We start from the raw sequence: 21,853 nt of genomic DNA on the forward strand, positions 1-21,853 counted from the left end.
AATTGATGTACACGTAGGACAGTACTTATACCATTAGAGTGTAAAGGGTTAAAAACAGACTTTACCTCTCATTAAATTCTTGTATATCTGCACTGTCATCTGGAACTGGTTCACGCACATTCACTGCATCAGTGACAAAAGGATTACTGTCATTCCCTAGCCTGGTTTTAGAGAAGGGATCCAAGATATTGTCAACTTCCATTTCCCGAGTGATATCTGTGCCAGTTACATCTACATAGCTGAAATCAAATAGCAAGGAAGTAGGACATCTTATTATCCGAACGTTTACCATCAGACAGTACTCAACAACAAAAGCAAAATAATTTGCAATTAATTGTAATCAAGGTTATGAGGAAACATATTGTCCGGTCAGAATCTGATGGAGCAGGGAAGCTAATTAGCTGCTGCAGCAGGTGGTAAAGGCTGCAGTATCAATATAGACATCTTTCAATGAATACACATGTTGATTTGCCAATCTCATTTTTAACAACATTGTATACCTGGTAGATGCCTCCAAGGATAGTGCAGGGTGGTCTTTTCTTGCAATCTTTGCTGGGGTGGAGCAAAAAGGTGTGGCAATATCTAAAAGACATATAATTCCAAACATACATGTAAGTACAGTAAAAGTGACTGACAAGCAAATAATAAAAATAAATATATCTTCACCAGCAAGACATTGTCTTTGACAATTTTTAAGAACAGCTACTTGCTAAAACTTCAATGAGCGGGTAAATGTATGAATTGCATACATGTAGTGTTGAACTGAACCTCTTATTATACCTGATGCATCAATTTCGAGTCGTGGCAAGCTGTCTTCTAATTCAACATTGACTTCTCGATTCCCTGACTTGTTATTGGGACATGAACTACATATAAAAAAGTGTTGAAATTGTCATCTTTAGCTATAAATGTAACACGACAAACTTGATGATTCTGAAGAACTGCAAATAAGTGAGTGCTATTTCATGTTATTTCTGGTTATTTGTGTCACTTACTGCAACAAGACTTCAGCAAACTTGCTGTCAGAAGCTTTATGTATCCACAAAGACTTTTTTGGCTTCTCCAGAGGTCAAGAACTGATTCTCGGAAATAAATGACCTTCAGAAGTTCAGATCTTCGAGGTCTTCCACCGACGTTCTTTGAAGTGGCCATTATCACTTCACATCTTGTTCGGATGCGCTGATGTTAACCTCCTAGAAATCCAGTGAATGACAAAATAACCTCTTTTCAACAAAGATCGACAATCCCTAAACTATTATAAACGCTAACTGTGAAAGAATCCTAATGGATGGGTCTGATTTTGAACGATTTAACGAAAGCAACAACGATTGAAAGAAAAAATGAGGGTTTGATATGATACGAAACCTCATGCGTGCGGGTGTCTTTAAGACACAAGTAAAACTTGGAGTGGCTCTGGTACTGAAAATAATTAATTTTTAAATTGTGGCTCAATTGCATTTGGCCCGGCTGATATCAAAACCCTGCCACAGGCCTGGGTAGTGGTTTTGCTTTGGAAACGTTATGTATCTTCGCCCCCTGAAAACTACCCAGAAATCTGCTTTGTTGTCCATTCCTAACCTGCCTGCATGTTACTTCCCTTTATGCGCCTTTGTCCCTTGCCTTGAAGTTCCCTTCTCCTTGTATTGTAGGTTTAAGTGAAAGTAAGTGTGACAGGTTTTCCAGTCATTCCCTTGGTGTAACGGGTGCATGTGCAGGCACTGAACTTGTTGCCCATGGTACTTCTAGCCTGAGGACTGGGCTGGTTCTTATCTCTCCTCCCACTCCAACAACAACAACATGGCTCTTCCTTAAAAAGAGAATTTTAAAATCACACGGTCTCCCTATTTGAGCTCAAGGTGATCATGAGCAGGTGGCTGATTGATGGTGGTGATCCATTGATATTGATTGTTTTTTTAACTTGTCAAGGAACGAAACACTGACTCGCAATTTCTTATCAATTTTTATTTTCTTGCACATAGTGAGGGAAGATGTCAAAAAAGCCAGAGCAAGGTCGGAGGCCACTAGGGAAGGTCATCAGAGACAATTTGTCAGATATGTATGGGGGAAAGAAAAAGGAACGTCAACATTCTGGTAATAATTTTTCTAGTTTCTGATACATAACAGTGGTGCATCTTGCTAACAATCATGATGCATGATTTCTATTAAAAAACAATAATTAAGAGTCATGTGTTTTTCAAACTTGATGATTCTTCCAAGTTCAGAGTAAAAATACATCAATTTGACATGCAGTGCATAAATATTTACCCAAATAGATTTTTATATGATTTGAAAGCTTATTACACTGTATACTTAGAGAGTTAAAGGTGCAAATATTGTTAGATTTGGGGCTTTATTGCTTGTTAAAAATGATGCAGTATCAAGGATACTTCAGTCAAGTAAAAAGAGGAATGTTAATTAAAGTTGAGATTATTCTGGGTGAAAAATTAAACAAGATTCTAATTTCTCAAACGTCACGTGACTGGATGTCTAGATAACATAAAATTATAGCTTTTAAGAGGTTTTGAGCTGATCTGAATTGCTTTTTTTAGGAATTCAAAGTTTGACAGCAAAGCAAGCGAGGATTGTTTTGAATGGTGTGAATGGCAGTTGCAACAAAATTCTTAAATCTGCATTTTCTCAAAAAGGAATATGACAGTGCATTTGGAGACATCTACTCTAAATCTGGACAAAAACTTGAGGGAAATCAATTTTTGAGTTGTGGCCGTGAAAATTAGAAAATGTTTGCACTCTTGAAGTACTATCTTAAAGTGGTGCTATGATAAAAAAATCATTTCCTTTTTTTGTTCAGATTTTGAAAGTGTGTTCGCTCAACACCTAACTGGCAAAATTTTGAGCTTTGAGTTTTATCCAAAGGCTGTCTAATTTGAGTGTAAGTTTTGGATTTCATGGTCCGCCATTAGTCACGTTCAAAACTGGCCGATTGGACCTCAGAGGGTTGGATCTAGAGAAAATGACGTCATTTACTCACTAGCTTAAAATTTCAGCGTGTAAACGCAATTTATTATATATGCAAAACACGGGTTGAAAAGTCTGAAAGCCCGAAACTCCCGTGCTGCATATTAATTAGGCCGCGTACACACGCATTGCATTCTTAAACTAGTGAGTGTTTGACGTCATTTTCTCCTCGACCCAGCTCTCTCAAGATTTTAAAGTTAGTAATGGCGGACCAATAAATAAGGAAATTCCAGCTAAAGTAAACAGGTGTCTTTTTAAAATCAGAACTTAAAACTTAGTGAGTTAGTGTTTAGTTAACATAGTTTTGAAATCCAAAGGAAAAACAAATTTTTTTTTTGGTCGTAGTACCACAGTGACTTTAACAGTCATTATGGTTGATTTCTGTGATGAAAGTCGATATAATATATACAATATGAGTGGCAGAAACATTGTATCACATTTACAAACTCAAATTGAAGAATGATTGCCTGTCATGGGTGAGTGTATTCCTGAGAAGGACTGTTTAGGATGACATTGACTGATGTTTGGACAATCTGAAAGTCCTCTATTGCTTTTATAAAATATTTCTCAAAGACAATTCAACAAATGAAGGAAAACGCTGGGTTTTTTTACTTCTTGATTGAAAGAGATTTTCTTGACACACGCTCATATTTCCTACCAACCAATCAAAACACGTGTCTGACAATACATAACCAATCAAAATTCATGTGATGTCACAGCCGTGTTCCATACTCTCATCTAAACACAGCTATTGACCAATGAGAGTGTGTGTACTATCCTAATTATTTTATAATGTAAGTTAGTAAACCAGCTTTGCTGTACCATCCATTGGTAGTAATTACTGGGTTGCCAGTATGGCAAATCCAGTCGGGGTCTGGGTTTCATTTCTTTGTTTTTTTTTTCCTTTTTTTTTTTTTACTGGGTTGCCAGTATGGCAATCCCAGTCGGAAAGTGGGTGGGATTTGTTCGTTTTATTTTATTTATTTTTTTTGTTTATATTTTTTTTTCTGTGTCGGCAAAAGTCTTGCCTGTCACTCCCCTGGTAAGTGGTGTCTTTGTGCATAGAGCCTTCTGCGTGTATTTTCTTAGGATCGAGAGGGTAGTGGAAATGTGTAGATTTCTCTGGTGGACACAGTAGAATCATTAACTTAGCCTGCAATGGCGTCGAAAGTCATGTAACGCGAATGGCGTTTTAGTGGATCCTTAAACAAAATATACCCTTATAGAGCTCAATAATGGAAAGTCAGTTGGATAAACTAGGCAGGCGGTGAAAAACCAACACCTGGAATCTCAAAAGTAACGAGTAATGGACTTCGACAACAATCTATTGCCCGTCGAGCCAAAATCAAAGTGAGCTGTATTTCTAAAATAATATTTTACCAAGTGTGCTGTTATATAGAACACTGTTCAAAACCAAATGGAAAATCTCTGGTAACTTATGGGTTCAACAAAGACAGAGAACGAATCGAACACCTTAAGTGGTCTGTGATCAACTGTGCACAGTGAATTTTGGTGTTCCCCAAGGCTGTTCTTCAGGACAATGTAAATGTCAAATGCTTCCAGTATGCGGACGACACAACAATCTACGATCACGCCAAAATATCTGACCTAAATAGCTGTAGAAACACTACCTACCAATCAATTAATAAACTCAGTGTCTGGTCTAAGGAGAGTACCCTCGCCTTTAACAACGACAAAACCAAGGTTATGATCCTCTCCACCCCGCAAATGTCCAGAGTAAATCATCTTGACGAGTACGATCCTAACATTGCAGTCAGTGGTTATAAACAAGAACGTATTAAATCTTGCAAACTGCTTGGAGTTCACATCAATGAATACCTTAAGTGGGACGATCATATCAAGCACACGGTATCAGGATGCTACGCCACTCTATCAATACTAAGAAAACTGAAATATCTCGCTAAATATGAGCTCAGAAAGCAGCTAACAGAAACATTGATTTTGTCAAAACTAGATTATGCCGATCTGGTTTTTTACCCTCTAGCACAATTCTTACTTCGCCGTTTGCAACGCGTTCAATTTGCTGCTGCAAGTTTTGTACTCGGTCACTATGTTAAGAACTTTCGGGATATACTTAAAATTGGATGGCTTCCAATCAATGAGAGAAGAGATCTGAACCTTCTGAAATCATGCTTTAAAGCTTTGCATAATGCTGAGACTTATAATAAAACAGGAATGCCCAAAGGAACTGCGCTCAAGCAATTCAATTAGATCAGTGGTCCCGACCGAAAACGGCACTTTCCAAGATAATGCGTCGAAGCTATTTAGTAATCTACCAGAAACTATTAGAAACTGTAAGGATTACGGAACCTTTTTAAGACTCTCAAGGAATTGTTTTAAGAAACAGAGTACAAAGCGATTAGTTACTTTTACTGTAATTGGATTCCGTTAATTCTGTTTCTACTGTATAATTTGTAAATAACTTAATTTTTTATTCAAGGAAAAGGTTCAAGGAAAAGGAAAAGGTTTTTCATGGAAATGGTTTGATCCTGAAATTTTAGTTTGTTGTAATATTGCGCATATTTGACACGACTGAGTTTTTTCTCTTCACCCACGTAATGAAGTAGGAAGGGGTTTTTGCCTCTAATAGCAAATATGTTGTTTGTTTCAAAAAATTGTTTGCTGGAAAAGGTGGCCTTTACGAATTCATCATGTTTTATAATATGCGAGCTTAACTGGATAGTTTTTGTGGCAATAGTAAAGCATTTCATGTCAAAATGAGGTTAGCGTCTTTCTGTTGTGCTAAGTTAATTAAATATAAATATACATTCTGCCTCATGAGTTTGTTATTTTCGTTAACCAGCAATGGCGTTGAAAGTCATTGCAACGCGAATGGCGTTTTAGTGCATCTTCTGTTGTTTGTTTCAAGTAAATGTTTGGGTGGAAAAGGATTCTGTGATATTTTCTGCCTTTGTGAATTATAATATCATGTTGTGTATTGAATTTTCGAGCTTAAGGTTGAAATGTGATACTGGAGGATATTTTTAGTATTGCTTTGTAAGCAGGAAAGGTTCACGAAAATAAACAGGTCTGTTGGAAGCGTGCTTGAGTTTCAACAAAATGAGCCCCAAAATCAGCAAAAAATTGTGACACCGATGAATAATAAAGTAGCTGCTATTTCCAAAATGATGGAATTACCTGGTGATAAATAACCTCATCTTGGAGAGTAAATTTTTGACTTTGCAGAAACAATGGTCAACCTCAAGAGTTTGGGCGATTGTGATCTTTGTTTTGAATTTGCTCATCTATTGTCAAACTTTATAACACTTTACAGAAAAAGAAACTTACGAAAACCTGGTATCTTGCCATCATTTGACACAGATGCTTCACTGTTTGGCGAGTAAACATGCCGTGGTAACTTCATCACGGCGCCTTCTGAATTCCGGTGATGTCACTTTCGATTTTGCAATTTATTTGTGCAGCCAAAAGTACAATATCAAAATTGAATGTAGCAAAAATCTCCCAAATTGTTTGTCGCTGATCGTAACTTTTTATATTCTATATTCATGGTTCAAAATTAATGTTGTTTTCATGTCGTTAATGTGTTGTTCTCGAGCGACTGTCCTGAAAACTTCCTTCTGCTCTTTCTAAAAACTGTGTATCAATATTTATTTACTTTTGCATCAATATTTGTTTTTGCATAAAGCAAGCTAACAAAATCTGTACCTTGCTGAGTTCGTATTTGTTAGCATTAATAGTATTTTCAGCGGTCTTCCCTGCAGTATATAAGCTTGTTTGCATACTAATAAGCGTCACTTCACACGAGGAGTCGAGCCTTGACCATGTCAGAACCTAGAGAGTCACAACTGGTTGAAAATGTCCCGCTAGATGGCGACACCAATGAAGCTAGACAATCCCTGAAGAAGAAAAAGGCAACGACGCCGGGTAACCCGCGGCCATCCACTTCTACATCTCCGGTACCCGATATATCTGAACCTGAGCGACCTAACTGTGGTCAGAATAAGAGAAAAGTCAATTCTCGAGAAGTTGTCAGCGAACAAGAGGTGAGACTGTTTATTCTTTTGTATGTTTGGTGGTTTATTTAAGACTTGTAAGTATCGTAAATTCAAAAAGTCTGTGAGAATTGGCGGTTTTAGATCAAAAGACCTTCCATATAAGTCACGTTCTTCACGAGGTCCACTGGGATGGCGACTGACGCGCTAGGCTTATCTATTTAATTTCTTGTTGCCGCAGGGCTGGCGTGTAAAATTTAGTCACAGAGCTGACCTGATAGCCACGGAGATGGAAAAACATTTTATCTGTTTAATTTCTTGTTGCCACAGGGCTGGTGTGTAAAAAATTTAGTCTCAGCGCTGACTTGATAGCCACAGGGATGGCCAACTATTTTATCTGTTTAATTTCTTGTTGCCACTGGGTTGGCGTGTAAAATTTAGTCACAGAGCTGACTTGATAGCCACGGAGATGACGGAATATTTTACCTGTTCAATTTCTTGTTGCCACGGGGCTGGCGTGTAAAATTTAGTCACAGCGCTGACTTGATAGCCACAGAGATGGCGAAACATTAAAATTTTTTTATCTGTTTAATTTCTTGTTGCAACAGGTCTGGTGTGTAAGATTTGGTCACAGAGTTGACGTAATAGCCACAGAGATGGCGAAAATATTGTATCTGTTAATTTAAAGTTTTGTAACATTTCATTCACAGAGCGTCATAGAGATATGGCAGCCACGGAGCTGGTGACTGTAATGTATTGCTTTCGTTTATTCCCACAGAGTTAGCGAAATCTTAATGCGAACCTTCTATAATTTTGTTCGTAAAACCTTGTGCGGCAGTGTTTTTGTAGTTAGTCTTTTGTATAAACAAAACTTTCTTCTTCTGGTACTCATTTCTTTTTTTTTTTTTTGGTTCCGCTGCGCTGCCCACACACTCAATAGTTGTTTTCTTTTCTATTGTGTTCCAGCTTAATGAGTTGGAAGTGCTTAAAAAGCGCATTAAAGTCCTAGAAGATAGTTCTCACCCGTCCGTCGATAATTTGATTGTGAAGCTCACGGAATATTCGCTAAGGAAAGAAGGCGATTTTGATAAATACAGAGCCATTTCTGTCCTAGAAGATTTGGTCGCCCTGGCCCTGCAAAAGATCACGATAAGGCTCACTATTACAAGGTGGTTTTGGAGTCCTTAAAAGAGCGTTTCGACAAGCCTATTGCAATCTTCCGATCGTATTACCAAGCCCTGGTTGGCGATTCTGCTCACAGTAAAGTGATGGAAACCTTGGGGAAGGTCGATAAGGCAGCGTCAAAGCACTCAAGGCCTCAGAGATCAGCGGGCGATAGACGTTATTTCTACTGTGGTGTCATGGGCGACGTGGTATCACAATGTCGTAAGCGTCTGCGAAGAAACACTTCGCAGTCATATCAGCACCAACCTGGTTATCGGGGTCCTAAGTAATTATTAAACCATGACCCATCTCTAGTGATGATGATGTTTTGATAACGAGCGGCGTGTAGTGGCAATTTCACAATACGACAATGGATAATTATTGTATGCATTTTGGAGAATATACATGTGTCGATTATATTACAATAAAGAGAAAATAATATGGTTAACCTACACATGCTCCATTCTTTTCACTTGATGGGTGTACAGGGTCCCCCCCCCGTTTTGCATATATACATATACATCGGGGTTGGAATGGGACCTAACCTTTTTTCTCTCCCAGTGACAGTGCTTGGGGGGGTCTCTAAGCACCCTCTCAGATTACCGGGCGCCAAGGCTGTCACTCCCTGGGTATTGTTCTTTTTCTGCCCTTTTACATGATCGCAGGGTACTATTTTTTTTTTTGGCTCCCCATCTTTTTATCTTTTTCTCCAGCCGGTCCAAAAGCGTGCAAGATCATATCACACCCTGCAATGGGAGTTACATTCAGATTTCCATCCCCAGCAAGTTTTGCCTAATCGTCAACAGTGGGTGTCATCAGATGGGGATATCCTTACAGCCCAGGGAGTGACAACGTATAATACTCACATGTCGCCAGATGAAATTTCCGATGTTATTTCAGGAAAAGCAATCGGTGATTTGTCCAATCTCGCCTTTCGCGACCCTGTAGGATGGCATAGTCCTAAAACTGCTAACTATTATATGAAGATTGCACACATGCTCCGATCAGAGGGGCCCTCGGAGATCCTCGCGGGTATAGACCCGTTGCAATCGGCACCAACCGACCACTACCTTGATTTAAACACTTTAAAATGTTTTGTTTGTGCTTTTCCACCACGAGCCCTAAAGCGCCATAATTCGAGGTAGGATATTTGAGATTGGGAGGACAAAGTAGTTTTGGCCCCACTCTGTTTGATAAGTTACCATCATCCGTCTGTTTCAACCAACGTTTTCTACTCCATAGCTTAAAGAGTGAAGGGAGGACCAATGGAAATAGATTACTATTTTCAGCGGTCTTCCCTGCAGTATATAAGCTAGTTTGCATACTAATAAGCATCACTTCACACGAGGAGTCGAGGGGGTGAACTAATGGTATAACCGTAGATCATGGGGCTCATGGTCTACCCTTCACTTGATCGCGATCCCGTGTTGGTTGCCGCTTTCCCACCCACCCTTCCCCTGTTACCGAATGTACCCCTTCTTCCGAAGGTGGCAACCAACGTTTTCTACTCCATAGCTTAAAGAGTGAAGGGAAGACCAATGGAAATAGATTACTATTTTCGGTCCAATGCTTCTGTTTTACGAAGGGGTATATGTTTTAGGTCACCCATCCAGATACTAACCCTGCCGGATATGGGTTAACTTAAATAAACTTTAGTATTACAAAGAGCTACATATTATGCAAGGACAACTTGAATCTCTTGGAAGACAACACACAGCTCAGTTGACATTAATTTTTATATGGAATAAATCGCTGTGTTACTTCACTACCACACGTAAGCAATGCGTGTCTATTTTTTCTAAAGAGGACTGGAATTTCTTCTTTCTGACAAATGATTAATTAATAGGCCGGTAGCCAGGTTTTTAACCTCAGAAAAGGATCTATTTCGTCGTTTGAACGTGTGAGGACCTGTGAGCTAAAAGTGACTTCTGGGTGACCCCTTAAATGGTCTTAATGACCCCCCAACTTGAAAAAAATTGTCCGGAACCGTGCACGTACCACAGGTAACCCAGTGTACCCTCACGGAGGGTCTAGTTAATATAAGCTCCAAGCTTCACTTGGCTTGCTTGTTACACCAATCTTTATTTAATAATTATTACCCCGGTAACAACTTTTCATCAGTGCTGTGTTATTTATCTTTCACATATCTGGCTAAATGAATGATGCCCTAAAGATCTTCTCTGACACTTGTTTCAGGTGCTGTTTTGGCAGTTATTCCCAGTGATGGACAAACCAAGTACACACTGCTATGTTGCCTTCTGGTTAGGCTGGGTTCACAAGTGTTGAGAGATACGTTTGACAGAATAATTCATCCACAAGACCTTTGCAGTACCTTGAAACGTGAGCCAGTGCACTCTAAGCTTCAGTCTCTTAAAAAAGAAGGAATCCTCAATCCAGTGCAGTGGAGTAAATTGTATCCAGTTAAATCCTCTTCAGTATCATCCACAGGCTTTGATAATTCTCTCTTGATTGTTCTTCTGAGGACAATCTGTAACCTGAGTCCTCCATCCACTGGCTGGGATCTACTTCCCCATTCCCTTGACACCAGCTGTGAGTCTGACATTGTACGTTTGAAGTATTTTGTGGATGCAGTATTGGCCCATGCCGAAGAGGCCTCTGTTAGTGATGCATTTTTTCACAAATACAAAGATCAGATCCAGAAAACGCTGGTACGATTGGGTGGAGCTAAATATGAAGATACCATTTGTGAAATAGAGAAACAAGAAATGGATCCACTAGATGAGGAACATTTCAAAGAACTTCTGAAGCAGTGGAAAGAGGGTGACAACAGAATTACAGACAAACTAAATGAGTGGGAGTGTAAAATGAAGACTTCTACAGATGCAGGTGGGTTTTGGGAGTGAAAACGTACTAGGCTGATGTTACAACAGCATTTTGAACGATCTGTGTCTTCTGTTGAAAAAGAAATAAACTACTAAAAGCAATAATTTTCTTAGTTGCTGATTGCCATCAATTACCAGCTGCATGGTATAGTGTAGGTAGGATGCCTTAAATGTCTAGTGGCAGGCAGCTTCTAGAAGGAAAGGGGTCTCATGCCTGGGAAACCCTGGCAACCCTTGCACAAGCGGAAGAGAGTGCATGAGTAGCCAATAAATTAACACTGATAAGATCAGTCAAACGAGGCAGCCAGGAGGGTGGAAGAACACTGATAAATAGTGGTGGGCCGATGATCGATTATAATCGAAAGTTGATCGAAAAGTTCAAGCGACGCGACAATTGATTTTGCTCTTTTCATAATCGATTGTCGCCAAAAAATTAAAAATTTTTTGAGGACAAAAAAAAGTATTAAAATCAATAAAAATGTTCGTTTAATATCTTGTGTGAGTTGTCTTTTTTCATGGACTCTAACTTCTAAGTCACAACAGCAGATATAATCTAAGATTGACTGTGTTTACCTGGTGGTACCCTGTTTGCTGTGTTGTTGTCACTTCAAATACCTCACGCTTCTTTGAAAGATGTGGCATGCTAAGCCACTTTGTATTTCGTAAACAACTGAACCAAAACATAAATTACAAGCTCACTGTTTCGCGTTTGTAGTATCACTACCGTCCAAAATAAGTTTTGAAATAGATCTCAAATGTATATACAAATCACCAGAGGAAGATAATGTCACCTCTGATCTTGGCTTGAAAATGTTTGTTTCGCTCTCCCCAATCCCCAGTGTCCTCTCTCAGACATGCCTCGCTTACATGTTGCTGACGAGTCCAACATGGCGGCTAAAATGGACGAATTGGAGATCTTTCGCTATCCTGGAAATGCCAGGTCGAAAGTGTGGGAATATTTTGGTTTTCATCAAGTGAAGGAAGGGCCAACTTTGACTTCTATTTAGATGAAAAATATGTGGAATGCTTATTGGTAGATTTTTCCGATTATAATAGATGATCGATCGGTTGGGGCAATCTGATTATTTCTGATGATCGAATGTGAAATCTCAACCGATTCCCACCACTACTGATTATAAACATTTCCCAAAATGCCAATGAAACTTTTAGAACACTTTGAATGAATAATACAATGTGTTTCAATCATGAACATTGGTTTCATGACCTCACAAGATCCAGGGGCATGTGTCTATTAATAATTACTGGTGACCATCAAGGATGGACAACTGCTCCTTGTTGTTAAATCTGATTTGACTGCTTTACAATAAACAGGGCTTCTGATAGGGTATGAAAAAATGTGGGAAATTATGCACCACTTTCAAATCTCATTATGCGGCAACAAAAGTCTATTATGTGGCAAATTATGTGATTTCATCAATATTTTCTAGATATTAATAGATTTCTCTTTGTATAATATTTTGATAATGCCAGTTAAATTCTTGTCGTACCTTTTTTCAGTAACCTAATGGCAGATCATGTTATTTTACAGTAGATCATGAGCAGCCAGAAACAAGCTGTGCTGATGTTGTTTCAGCAGCAGCAGCTACAGGAAGCAGCACACACACTCATCATGAACAAGGTAACTACTTCATACAGATCGCTGAAAGATGTTTTGAAGTTACTTAAGTGGAAAATTGGATTTTGTGTGATAAAACTAATCAAGAAAGGATTAGTGTCCACAATAATTGAACTGGAGTTGACCACATGTAGCTGAAAAATCGCTTTTGGTCAAATTTTATCCGGATGTAGCCTGTAATAATGTTTTGTCTGTAAATGTACTGAATAGTTTTTTAAGTCATGAGCATTTTTATTTTCAATAAAATGTCAATTTGAAAGTGCCACCCAAAATTCACCATGCTTTACTATGAAGCGAAAACTTAGTGTGCTGTTACAGCAACTGGTATTTTGAAGGACTGATGTCTTCTGTTGAAAAAAAAATTAAAAGGATTTTTTTGTTAGCTGCTGATTACTGTGAATCACCAACTGCGTGTTCTGTAGGTAATGGATGCCTGAAATGTCTAACGCCAGCCACAATCCTCGCCAAAAATCCTTGAAACACCCCCTTCCTCTGCACAGTGTTGAGATGACATTTTACTGTTTCACTGGCTGCAACAACATTGGAAAAGGGAGGGGGATGAATACGGTGCGAGAATGTTCAAAGTGTTTCAAGGTTTTTGTCGAAGATTGTGTGAGTTGCAAAAAGCCACCTGGTTAATATCAGACCGTGTCATTTATTGTTAAGTAACGGTAGTTTTGGTGAATAGCCCAGAAAGACTATGATAGCTGGCAAAATCTTGCTGTAACTTTTGTTTGACGCAAGATAGGTAATAATATATTACAGTTGTAAATTTCGGCAGAAATAAATAGCAATGTTATTTTCGGTCTTTAAAAATGACATGAATACAACCTGGCCACAATAGTCACGCATAGGAGAGGTTTTTCTTTTACTCAGACATGAAGGTTAAGTGTGATCAGTCACACATTTCAGTGAAAAAAGCAAGTATGGTGTACAATAGGAAAACATCGGCGGAAGAACGAGCACTCATCAGATTCTTGGAGATTGAAAAAAGATATTCTCTACGAAAAATTGCCGCAAAAGTCGACTGATCTGCAGTAAAGCAAGTGTTAAAATCATTTAACAGTCATTCAACGCATACGCGAACTCACGCAAATGTCATCCACGAAAGAAGAGGAAGGCCAAGGAAGTTGTCATCCAGAGAAGAGAGACTCCTTAAAAGGACTCTACTGAAACTGAGGAAGATACTGCCAAGCGACTCATGAAAAAGGCAAACATCTGTGAAAGTAATGTGTCAGTTCGCACCGTGGGAAGATTCTTACATGTAAATAGCAAAGGGTACTAGGCCCGGAAAAAAAGGGCTGCTTACTAACAATGAGAAGAGCTTACGCGTTGCATTTGCCAAAAAAGTGAGAGATCAGTATGACAAGGCGTCAGGGGCACCTCAAATGCTTTTGCGCACAAGACCAACCCGCTGGACAAAGCACGAGCTCCTACTGGAAGGACTTACCGAAAAAAATCAGAAGGTCTCAACCAGTATTGCACAGCGACAGGGAGTAAAGTTGGATCTAGAGGAAAGGTAGTCAAGTGTTTAGGGGCGATGATTTCATAGGGTAATGTAGGAGTTATTTTATGCCATGAGTATGAGCATATGACGGGAAATTATTTTGCGTGTTTCATTGATAACACTTCTGAGCAAGTGTTTGTGGAATCAAAGAAAGAAAATACAAGACTCTTCATTCAAGACAATAACCAAAGCCAGCACTGCTTTGCAACGAGTGAGCGCACAATTGCTAAAGATACCGCCACGCAGTCCTTTTCTAAATCCAATCAGTAGAGAACATGTTTAAATCAGTGAGTGACGACTTGCATGACAGCGCTATTGAGGAACAATTAGAGCGTGAGAGTTTCACGCAGTTCAAAAAAAGAGTGAAAAATACAATTGTTCGGTTTCCAGTAGCCAAAATAAACAATTGAATGGAATCCATGGACAGGTTTATACAACTCATACTAGAAACACAAGGACAGAGACTAAAATATTAAATATGTAGCTGTATTTTTTCAGAGAAATATAATGCAATTTACATTTACAAAATTATCCTTTGGCAACAGATGCACTACAGAATTTCATGTAAAAGTCGTTTGTGGCACCTACAAATGTAGGATTTATACCCTAACACTGTTTGTCATAAGGGAATCAGTGTCTATGTACTGTGCATGTTTAGCCTTAGTTGACTCACGTGCAGTAAAGGTCACAACGGTTTACCGTTGTCAAAATAGAAGTTGGTCTGTTGACAATCTTATTTTATTACATGTTATGGTTAACCGTTGTGAAAAGGCTGAATTTTACGATGGCATTGAAGCTGTTCTTGAAAATTCCTTTCAATCATAAGTAACGTCTTCTACAAGCTGATTTTCAACTGAGAAATACTAATAAGGAATGTGAGAAAAGGCAAAAACTAATGGTAAACCGTGAGGTTTACCAGCATTTGTTTACACTTTACACTTCCGTTACCATCACGCAATACTTCTCCTGCGCATGCTCAAAAATATTCCCGCCACTTCAGACAATCCCCGCCAAAAATCCTTGAAACACCCCCTGCCCCTGCACAGTGTTGAGATGACATTTTACTGTTTGACTGGCTGCAACAACATTGGAAAAGGGAGGGGGACGAATACGGTGCGAGAATGTTCAAAGTGTTTCAAGGTGGAAGATTGCAGCTTCTGGAAGGAAAAAGTCCCTTATGGCCTGGAAATCTAGCAAAATGCAATGAACCCCCACACACAAGGGGAAGAGAGTGAGCAGCGATCACACTGATAAAATCAGTGGAGAGAGATGGAGGGGAGGGTGGAGAACATCAATAAAGAAATCCCAAGATGCCATTGAAACTACAGTACTCAAATGGCTATGAATGACAATACAATGTATTTCGATTCGTCATGCTCACTGGAATCAAAAGCTCATTAGATCCTGGGGCATGTGTCTATTTACATGTATAATCACTGCTGACCACAGAGGATGGAAAATTACATGTACTCCTTGTTGTTAAGTCTAATTAATTTGACTGCTTTTCAGCTTAACTCTAAGCTGAAAATTTTAAAGAGACTGAACCACCCAATCATTGCGTTATTTTCCATTTTAATTATTTGAAAGAAGACACCATGCAGGTAATTAGGGACACTTTTAATGTCAGTTACCATTATTTTCACAGTCGCAGGGATTTCCAGTGAGAGTTGCATTATTTCTTGGACTCCAAATCATCGATAATAGATAAATACACATTGCAGGTGACTCACTCTCTCCATCACTGGATTCGTCTTTGGAATGTGATCTTAACTAAGCAATGTCCTTTCAAAAACCCTGAAAATCCAAGCAGAAGTCACTCTTGTCCTGGGTAAGGCGAACATCGAAGAGACACCCATGTCTCCAGTACACCCCCCCCCCCCCTCCCGCCCCCGTACAAAGAACGGGCTTACACCCGTCCAATGCGTCCTCCGAGCCCCAAACCCCTAACTTTCTAAATACAAGTTGCTCAAATCTTTGTGCCCCCTCAGTTTTGCCGGGCCTACTACGGCCCTGCTGTATATTTTGTAATTATCCAAGCAAGCCTATTTAATATAACCTCCAAGCTTCAAAGCTTCACTGGGCTTCCCTTTCACACCAATTTTATTTAATCAACAACTTTTCATCAGTGCTGTGTTAGTTATCTTTTAAATATCTTGTTTCAGGTGCTGTTGTGGCAGTTATTCCCAGTGATGGACAAACCAAGTACACACTGCTATGTTGCCTTCTGGTCAGGCTAGGGTCACAAGTGTTGAGGGACATGTTTGACAGAATAATTCATCCACAAGACCTTTGCAGTACCTTGAAACGTGAGCCAGTGCACTCTAAGCTTCAGTCTCTTAAAAAAGAAGGAATCTTCAATCCAGTGCAGTGGAGTAAATTGTATCCAGTTAAATCCTCTTCAGTATCATCCACAGGCTTTGATAATTCTCTCTTGATCGTGCTTCTAAGGACAATTTGTAACCTGAGTCCTCCATCCACTGGCTGGGATCTACTTCCCCATTCCCTTGACACCAGCTGTGAGTCTGACATTGTACGTTTGAAGTATTTTGTGGATGCAGTATTGGCCCATGCCGAAGAGGCCTCTGTTAGTGATGCATTTTTTTGCAAATACAAAGATCAGATCCAGAAAACGCTGGTACGATTGGGTGGAGCTAAATATGAAGATGCCATTTGTGAAATAGAGAAACAAGAAATGGATCCACTAGATGAGGAACATTTCAAAGAACTTCTGAAGCAGTGGAAAGAGGGTGACAACAGAATTACAGACAAACTAAATGAGTGGGAGTGTAAAATGAAGACTTCTACAGATGCAGGTGGGTTTTGGGAGTGAAAACGTACTAGGCTAATGTTACAACAGCATTTTGAACGATTTGTGTCTTCTGTTGAAAAAGAAATAAACTACTAATACAAGCAATAATTTTCTTAGTTGCTGATTACCATCAATTACCAGCTGCATGGCATAGTGTAGGTTGGGTGCCTGAAATGTCTAGTGGCAGGCAGCTTCTAGAAGGAAAGGGGTCTCATGCCTGGGAAACCCTGGCAACCCACGTGCAAGGGGAAGAGAGTGCATCAGTAGCCAATAAATTAACACTGATAAGATCAGTCAAACGAGGCAGCCAGGAGGGTGGAAGAACACTGATAAACTTTTCCCAAAATGCCAATGAATCCTTTTAAAACACAATGAATTACAATGCAATGTGTTTCAATCATGCATATTGGTTTCAAAACCTCACAAGATCCAGGGGCATGTGTCTATTAATAATCACTGCTGACCATCAAGGATGGACAACTGCTCCTTGTTGTTAAGTTTAATTTGACTGCTTCACAATAGACAGGGCTTCTGATAGGGTGTGAAAAATTATGCACCATTTATGCCGGAAATTATGTGATTTCATTAATATTAATAGTGCAAATTAATAGTGCAAATGAAATTCTTGCCGTTGCTTTTTTTGTTAACCTAACAGCAGACTGTGTTGATTATTTTACAATAGATCGTGTGCAGCCAGAAGCAAGCTGTGCTGATGTTGTTTCAGCAGCAGCAGCTACAGGAAGCAGCACACACACTCATCATGAACAAGGTAACTACTTCATACAGATCACTAAAAGATTTCTTGAAATTACTTACCGTGTAAGTGGAAAGTGGATTTTGTGTGATAAAACTAATCAAGAAAGGATTAGCGTCCACAATAATCAAACTGGAGTTGACCGCATGCAGCTGAAAAACTGTTTTGGTCAAATCTTATCCAGATATAGCCTGTAATTATTGTGACAGTTGCAATACTATTTTTGCGTGACATCATTTGATTTCTTTGGGTTTTTTCTTTGCGGTTAAGGGTGGTGTTGTGTTTCAGTTTTTCGCACGCCCTTTTTATTAGTCGTCAGCACGCGGAATTTTGTGTAAGTTGTAATTGGTTTTGTTCTTTTTAAGCCATCGGCGTGGTGGAATTGATATGTGAGTGATCCTTTTCGTTGGTTTAGCTTTGTTAGTTTCATGACACTCATAGGATTGCTGCTGATTACTGTGAATCGCCAACTGTGTGTACTGTAGGTAATGGGTGCCAGAAATGTCTAGCAGCAAAGAGCTTCTAGAGGGAAAAGGCCCTCATGGCTAGGAACCCCGGAAATCTAGCAAAATGCAATAAACCCCCACAATCACACAAGCAATCACACTGATAAAATCAGTCGGGAGAGAAAGGGAGGGGTGGGTGAGGGAACACCAATAAAGAAATCCCAAGATGCCATTGAAACTACCCAAATGGCTTTGAATGACAATACAATGTATTTTGATTCCTGATGCTCATTGGTTTCAAAAGTTCGTTAGATCCTGCGGCATGTGTCTATTTGTAATCACTGCTGACCACAGAGGATGGAAAATTACATGTACTCCTTGTTGTTAAGTCTAATTATTTTGACAGCTTTACAATAGAAACAGTTTAAATAATCAGATTAACTTTAAGCTGAAAGTCTCAAAGAGACTAAAGCCCGGTTTACACTACAGAAAATTTTTGGCACGGCTCATGTAAAATTGGCACGAGTGCCTAAAAAGAGCTCGGCAAACTTTGTTTACACTACACCATTTCTACCGTATTTTTGGGCCTGAGGAGGGCCCGGGTAACTTCTCTTGTAGACATGCGCAGTTCAATTATAATCAAGAATGGCCGCGTGATTTTGGTGGAGAATGAGAAGCCATCTTGAAATAAACGCAAAAAAAAACGCTAGCCTATATGAATTAAGGCTCGAATTTGGCCCTTTAAAGTGTTTACACTGCTTGTTCTATCTGAACCGTGCCAATTTTTTCATCACCCGTACCATTTTCACCCGTGCTTGGGCTACCTCGCCGAAGGTCCCAGCACGGGTAACAATTTTGGTTCAGCGCAGATGAAATTTGGTACTGACAGGTTGTTTACACTGCAAATTTTATCCGAGTCGAACTTTTTCTTTTTTTTGGGACTCGGGCCAATTTCACCCAAGCCGTGCCAAAAAATTTCTGTAGTGTAAACCGTGCTTAAAGCACCCAATCACTGTATGATTTCCCACTTAAATTGTTTGCAAGAAGACACTTACTTAACCAGGTAATTAGGGACACTTTCAGTGTCTACCACCATTTCATGTTCACTGTGATTTTACAGCTGGGAGATGCAATAATCAATAAGGCAATACACTTATTCTAATTCAACTTCTAGAAAATCCTTTTCGCACTATTGAAATAACATCTGATTTACAAACTGGTGCATGAATGATCGGATTTTGCCAAAATTAATGATCAAGTCTGTGAGAAGTATGTAATATTTTTGCCAATAATGACTCTTTTTTACTCCCAAAAAAATTTCAACAACCTAGCAGCAACAGTGTATGTGTCGTATTTGACTGGCTCTGTGCAAGGAAATACTTTCAAGGTTTTAAGTCTGCAAATGTCACTTTTCCCTTGTCTTGATCAATACACAATTGCAATGAATTTATCAAGCAATAGCACGCTGCACAAGAAGGCTATAATTTTATCTTCACCCATCTTTATTTATTTATTATTATTATGACAGTTTGAAACTTTTGAATGTCAATACCTTAAAGCTACCTGGGGTGTTAATCGTAACCCAGGAGCTCCTTAAAAACACCATGTTCAAGTCCTATTTACAAATATCTTTCTAAAAGTATTATCCACTTAAATCTATTAAACTATGTGAAAATATAAAATAAGTGATTGCTAAAATTTAAAAAAAAATGAATAATAATAATAAAAAAAATATATATAATATATATATATATATTTTTTTTTTTTGACAATAATATCCTTTGCTGAAATGAAATTCGTGTTATATTGCTCGTAAAGTTTATGTGATTACTTTAAAAGTGCGGGCAATATTAAGAGAGCTTGATAAGACCGATTTCTGCATCTTTAGCAGGACTCCTTTAGTTCTCACTCTTGACCCAAGTAAATTCCTCATTCCCACCTCCAAGTCTGTGGACCATCCACCTAGCACATCAATAATGATGTTGTATTGTTGCACATCGTACCCAGGGTACTGTCGCTTTATCTCCCATCTTAGGGGGGCATACTTGGCTGTCTTCTCCTCTTCCTTACTTGTTCGGTTATCAATCCATGGACAGCTCATCTCTAGTGCTATCACCTTCTCCTGTTGGTGGTCGATAAAACGGGCATCGATTCTGTTTGCTCTCACCTCGGTGTGCTCAGCATAGAGCGAGACATCCCAGTAGGCTTGAAACTGGTCGTTTTCATATACCGGTTTGGGTTTTTATTATTATGTTGTTATTATTATTATTATTATTATTATTATTATTATTATTATTATTATTATTATTATTATTATTATTATTATTATTAGCATATATCCATATTTGACTTATTGAAATTATTTGTATTCATGGCCTACATTTGCGACATACTATCTTGGGATGGTTTTTGTGCTGTTTAAGTTTGGTATTTACTATTTTTCTCTGATAAACAATAATGAAAACTTTGTACTATTGATATGAAATGATTTTCTCTTCCACTTTCAATATACCAACCTACCCACTGTTTCAGTTTATAATTACAGGTATTATTGTCAAAGACCTACAATCTTCGACAAAAACCTTGAAACACTTTGAACATTTTCGTACCGTATTCGTCCCCCTCCCTTTTTCAATGTTGTTGCAGCCAGTCAAACAGTAAAATGTCATCTCAACACTGTGCAGGAGAAGGGGGTGTTTCAAGGATTTTTGGCGAGGATTGTCTGAAGTGGCGGGAATATTTTTGAGCATGCGCAAGAGAAGTATTGCGTGATGGTAACGGAAGTGTAAAGTGTAAACAAACGCTGGTAAACCTCACGGTTTACCATTAGTTTTAGCCTTTTCTCTCATTCCTTATTCGTATTTCTCAGTTGAAAATCAGTTTGTAGAAGACGTTACTTATGATTGAAAAGAATTTTCAAGAACAGCTTCAATGCCATCGTGAAATTCAGCCTTTTCACAACGGTTAACCATAACATGTAATAAAATAAGATTGTCAACAGACCAACTTCTATTTTGACAACGGTAAACCGTTGTGACCTTTACCGCACGTGAGTCAACCAAGGCTAAACATGCACAGTACATGGACACTGATTCCCTTATGACAAACAGTGTTAGGGTATAAATGCTACATTTGTAGGTGCCACAAACGACTTTTACATGAAATTCTGTAGTGCATCAGTTGCTAAAGGATAATTTTGTAAATGTAAATTGCATTATATTTCTCTGAAAAAATACAGCTACATATTCAATATTTTAGTCTCTGTCCTTGTGTTTCTAGTATGAGTTGTATACACCTGTCCATGGATTCCATTCAATTGTTTATTTTGGCTACTGGAAACCGAACAATTGTATTTTTTACTCTTTTTTTGAACTGCGTGAAACGCTCACGCTCTAATTGTTCCTCAATAGCGCTGTCATGCAAGTCGTCACTCACTGATTCAAACATGTTCTCTACTGATTAGATTTACATCAGGACTGCGTGGCGGTATCTTAAGCAATTGTGCGCTCACTCGTTGCAAATCAGTTCTGCCTTTGGTTATTATCTTGAATGAAGAGTCTTGTATTTTCTTTCTTTGATTCCACAAACACTTGCTCAGAAGTGTTGTCAATGAAAGACGCAAAATAATTTCCCGACTTTTTCTTATACTCGTGGCGTAAAATAACTCCTACATTACCCTATGAAATCATCGCCCCTAAACACTTGACTACCTTTCCTCTAGATCCAACTTTACTCCCTGTCGCT

General features: G+C 38.8%; 2 protein-coding genes across 2 annotated transcripts in view; both read left to right on the forward strand.

The window, feature by feature from the left end:
• LOC138022475 (dehydrogenase/reductase SDR family member 1-like) overlaps positions 1–21,853 on the forward strand; it is an 85,109-nt gene that overhangs the window by 47,337 nt on the left and 15,919 nt on the right. The gene's annotated exons all lie outside the window — the stretch shown is intronic.
• LOC138022473 (nucleotide-binding oligomerization domain-containing protein 2-like) overlaps positions 1–21,853 on the forward strand; it is a 45,479-nt gene that overhangs the window by 15,525 nt on the left and 8,101 nt on the right. Inside the window, exons 3-7 of the mRNA XM_068869616.1 lie at positions 1,980–2,091; positions 10,311–10,961; positions 12,507–12,596; positions 16,263–16,913; positions 17,592–17,678. Of these exons, the coding sequence (XP_068725717.1) occupies positions 1,989–2,091; positions 10,311–10,961; positions 12,507–12,596; positions 16,263–16,913; positions 17,592–17,678 (1,582 nt within the window). The 5' untranslated portion in view covers positions 1,980–1,988. The remainder of the gene's footprint in view (positions 1–1,979; positions 2,092–10,310; positions 10,962–12,506; positions 12,597–16,262; positions 16,914–17,591; positions 17,679–21,853) is intronic.

Source organism: Montipora capricornis, chromosome 10, assembly GCF_036669925.1.
Source record: "Montipora capricornis isolate CH-2021 chromosome 10, ASM3666992v2, whole genome shotgun sequence".
In the NCBI taxonomy this organism is placed as follows: Eukaryota; Metazoa; Cnidaria; class Anthozoa; order Scleractinia; family Acroporidae; genus Montipora; species Montipora capricornis.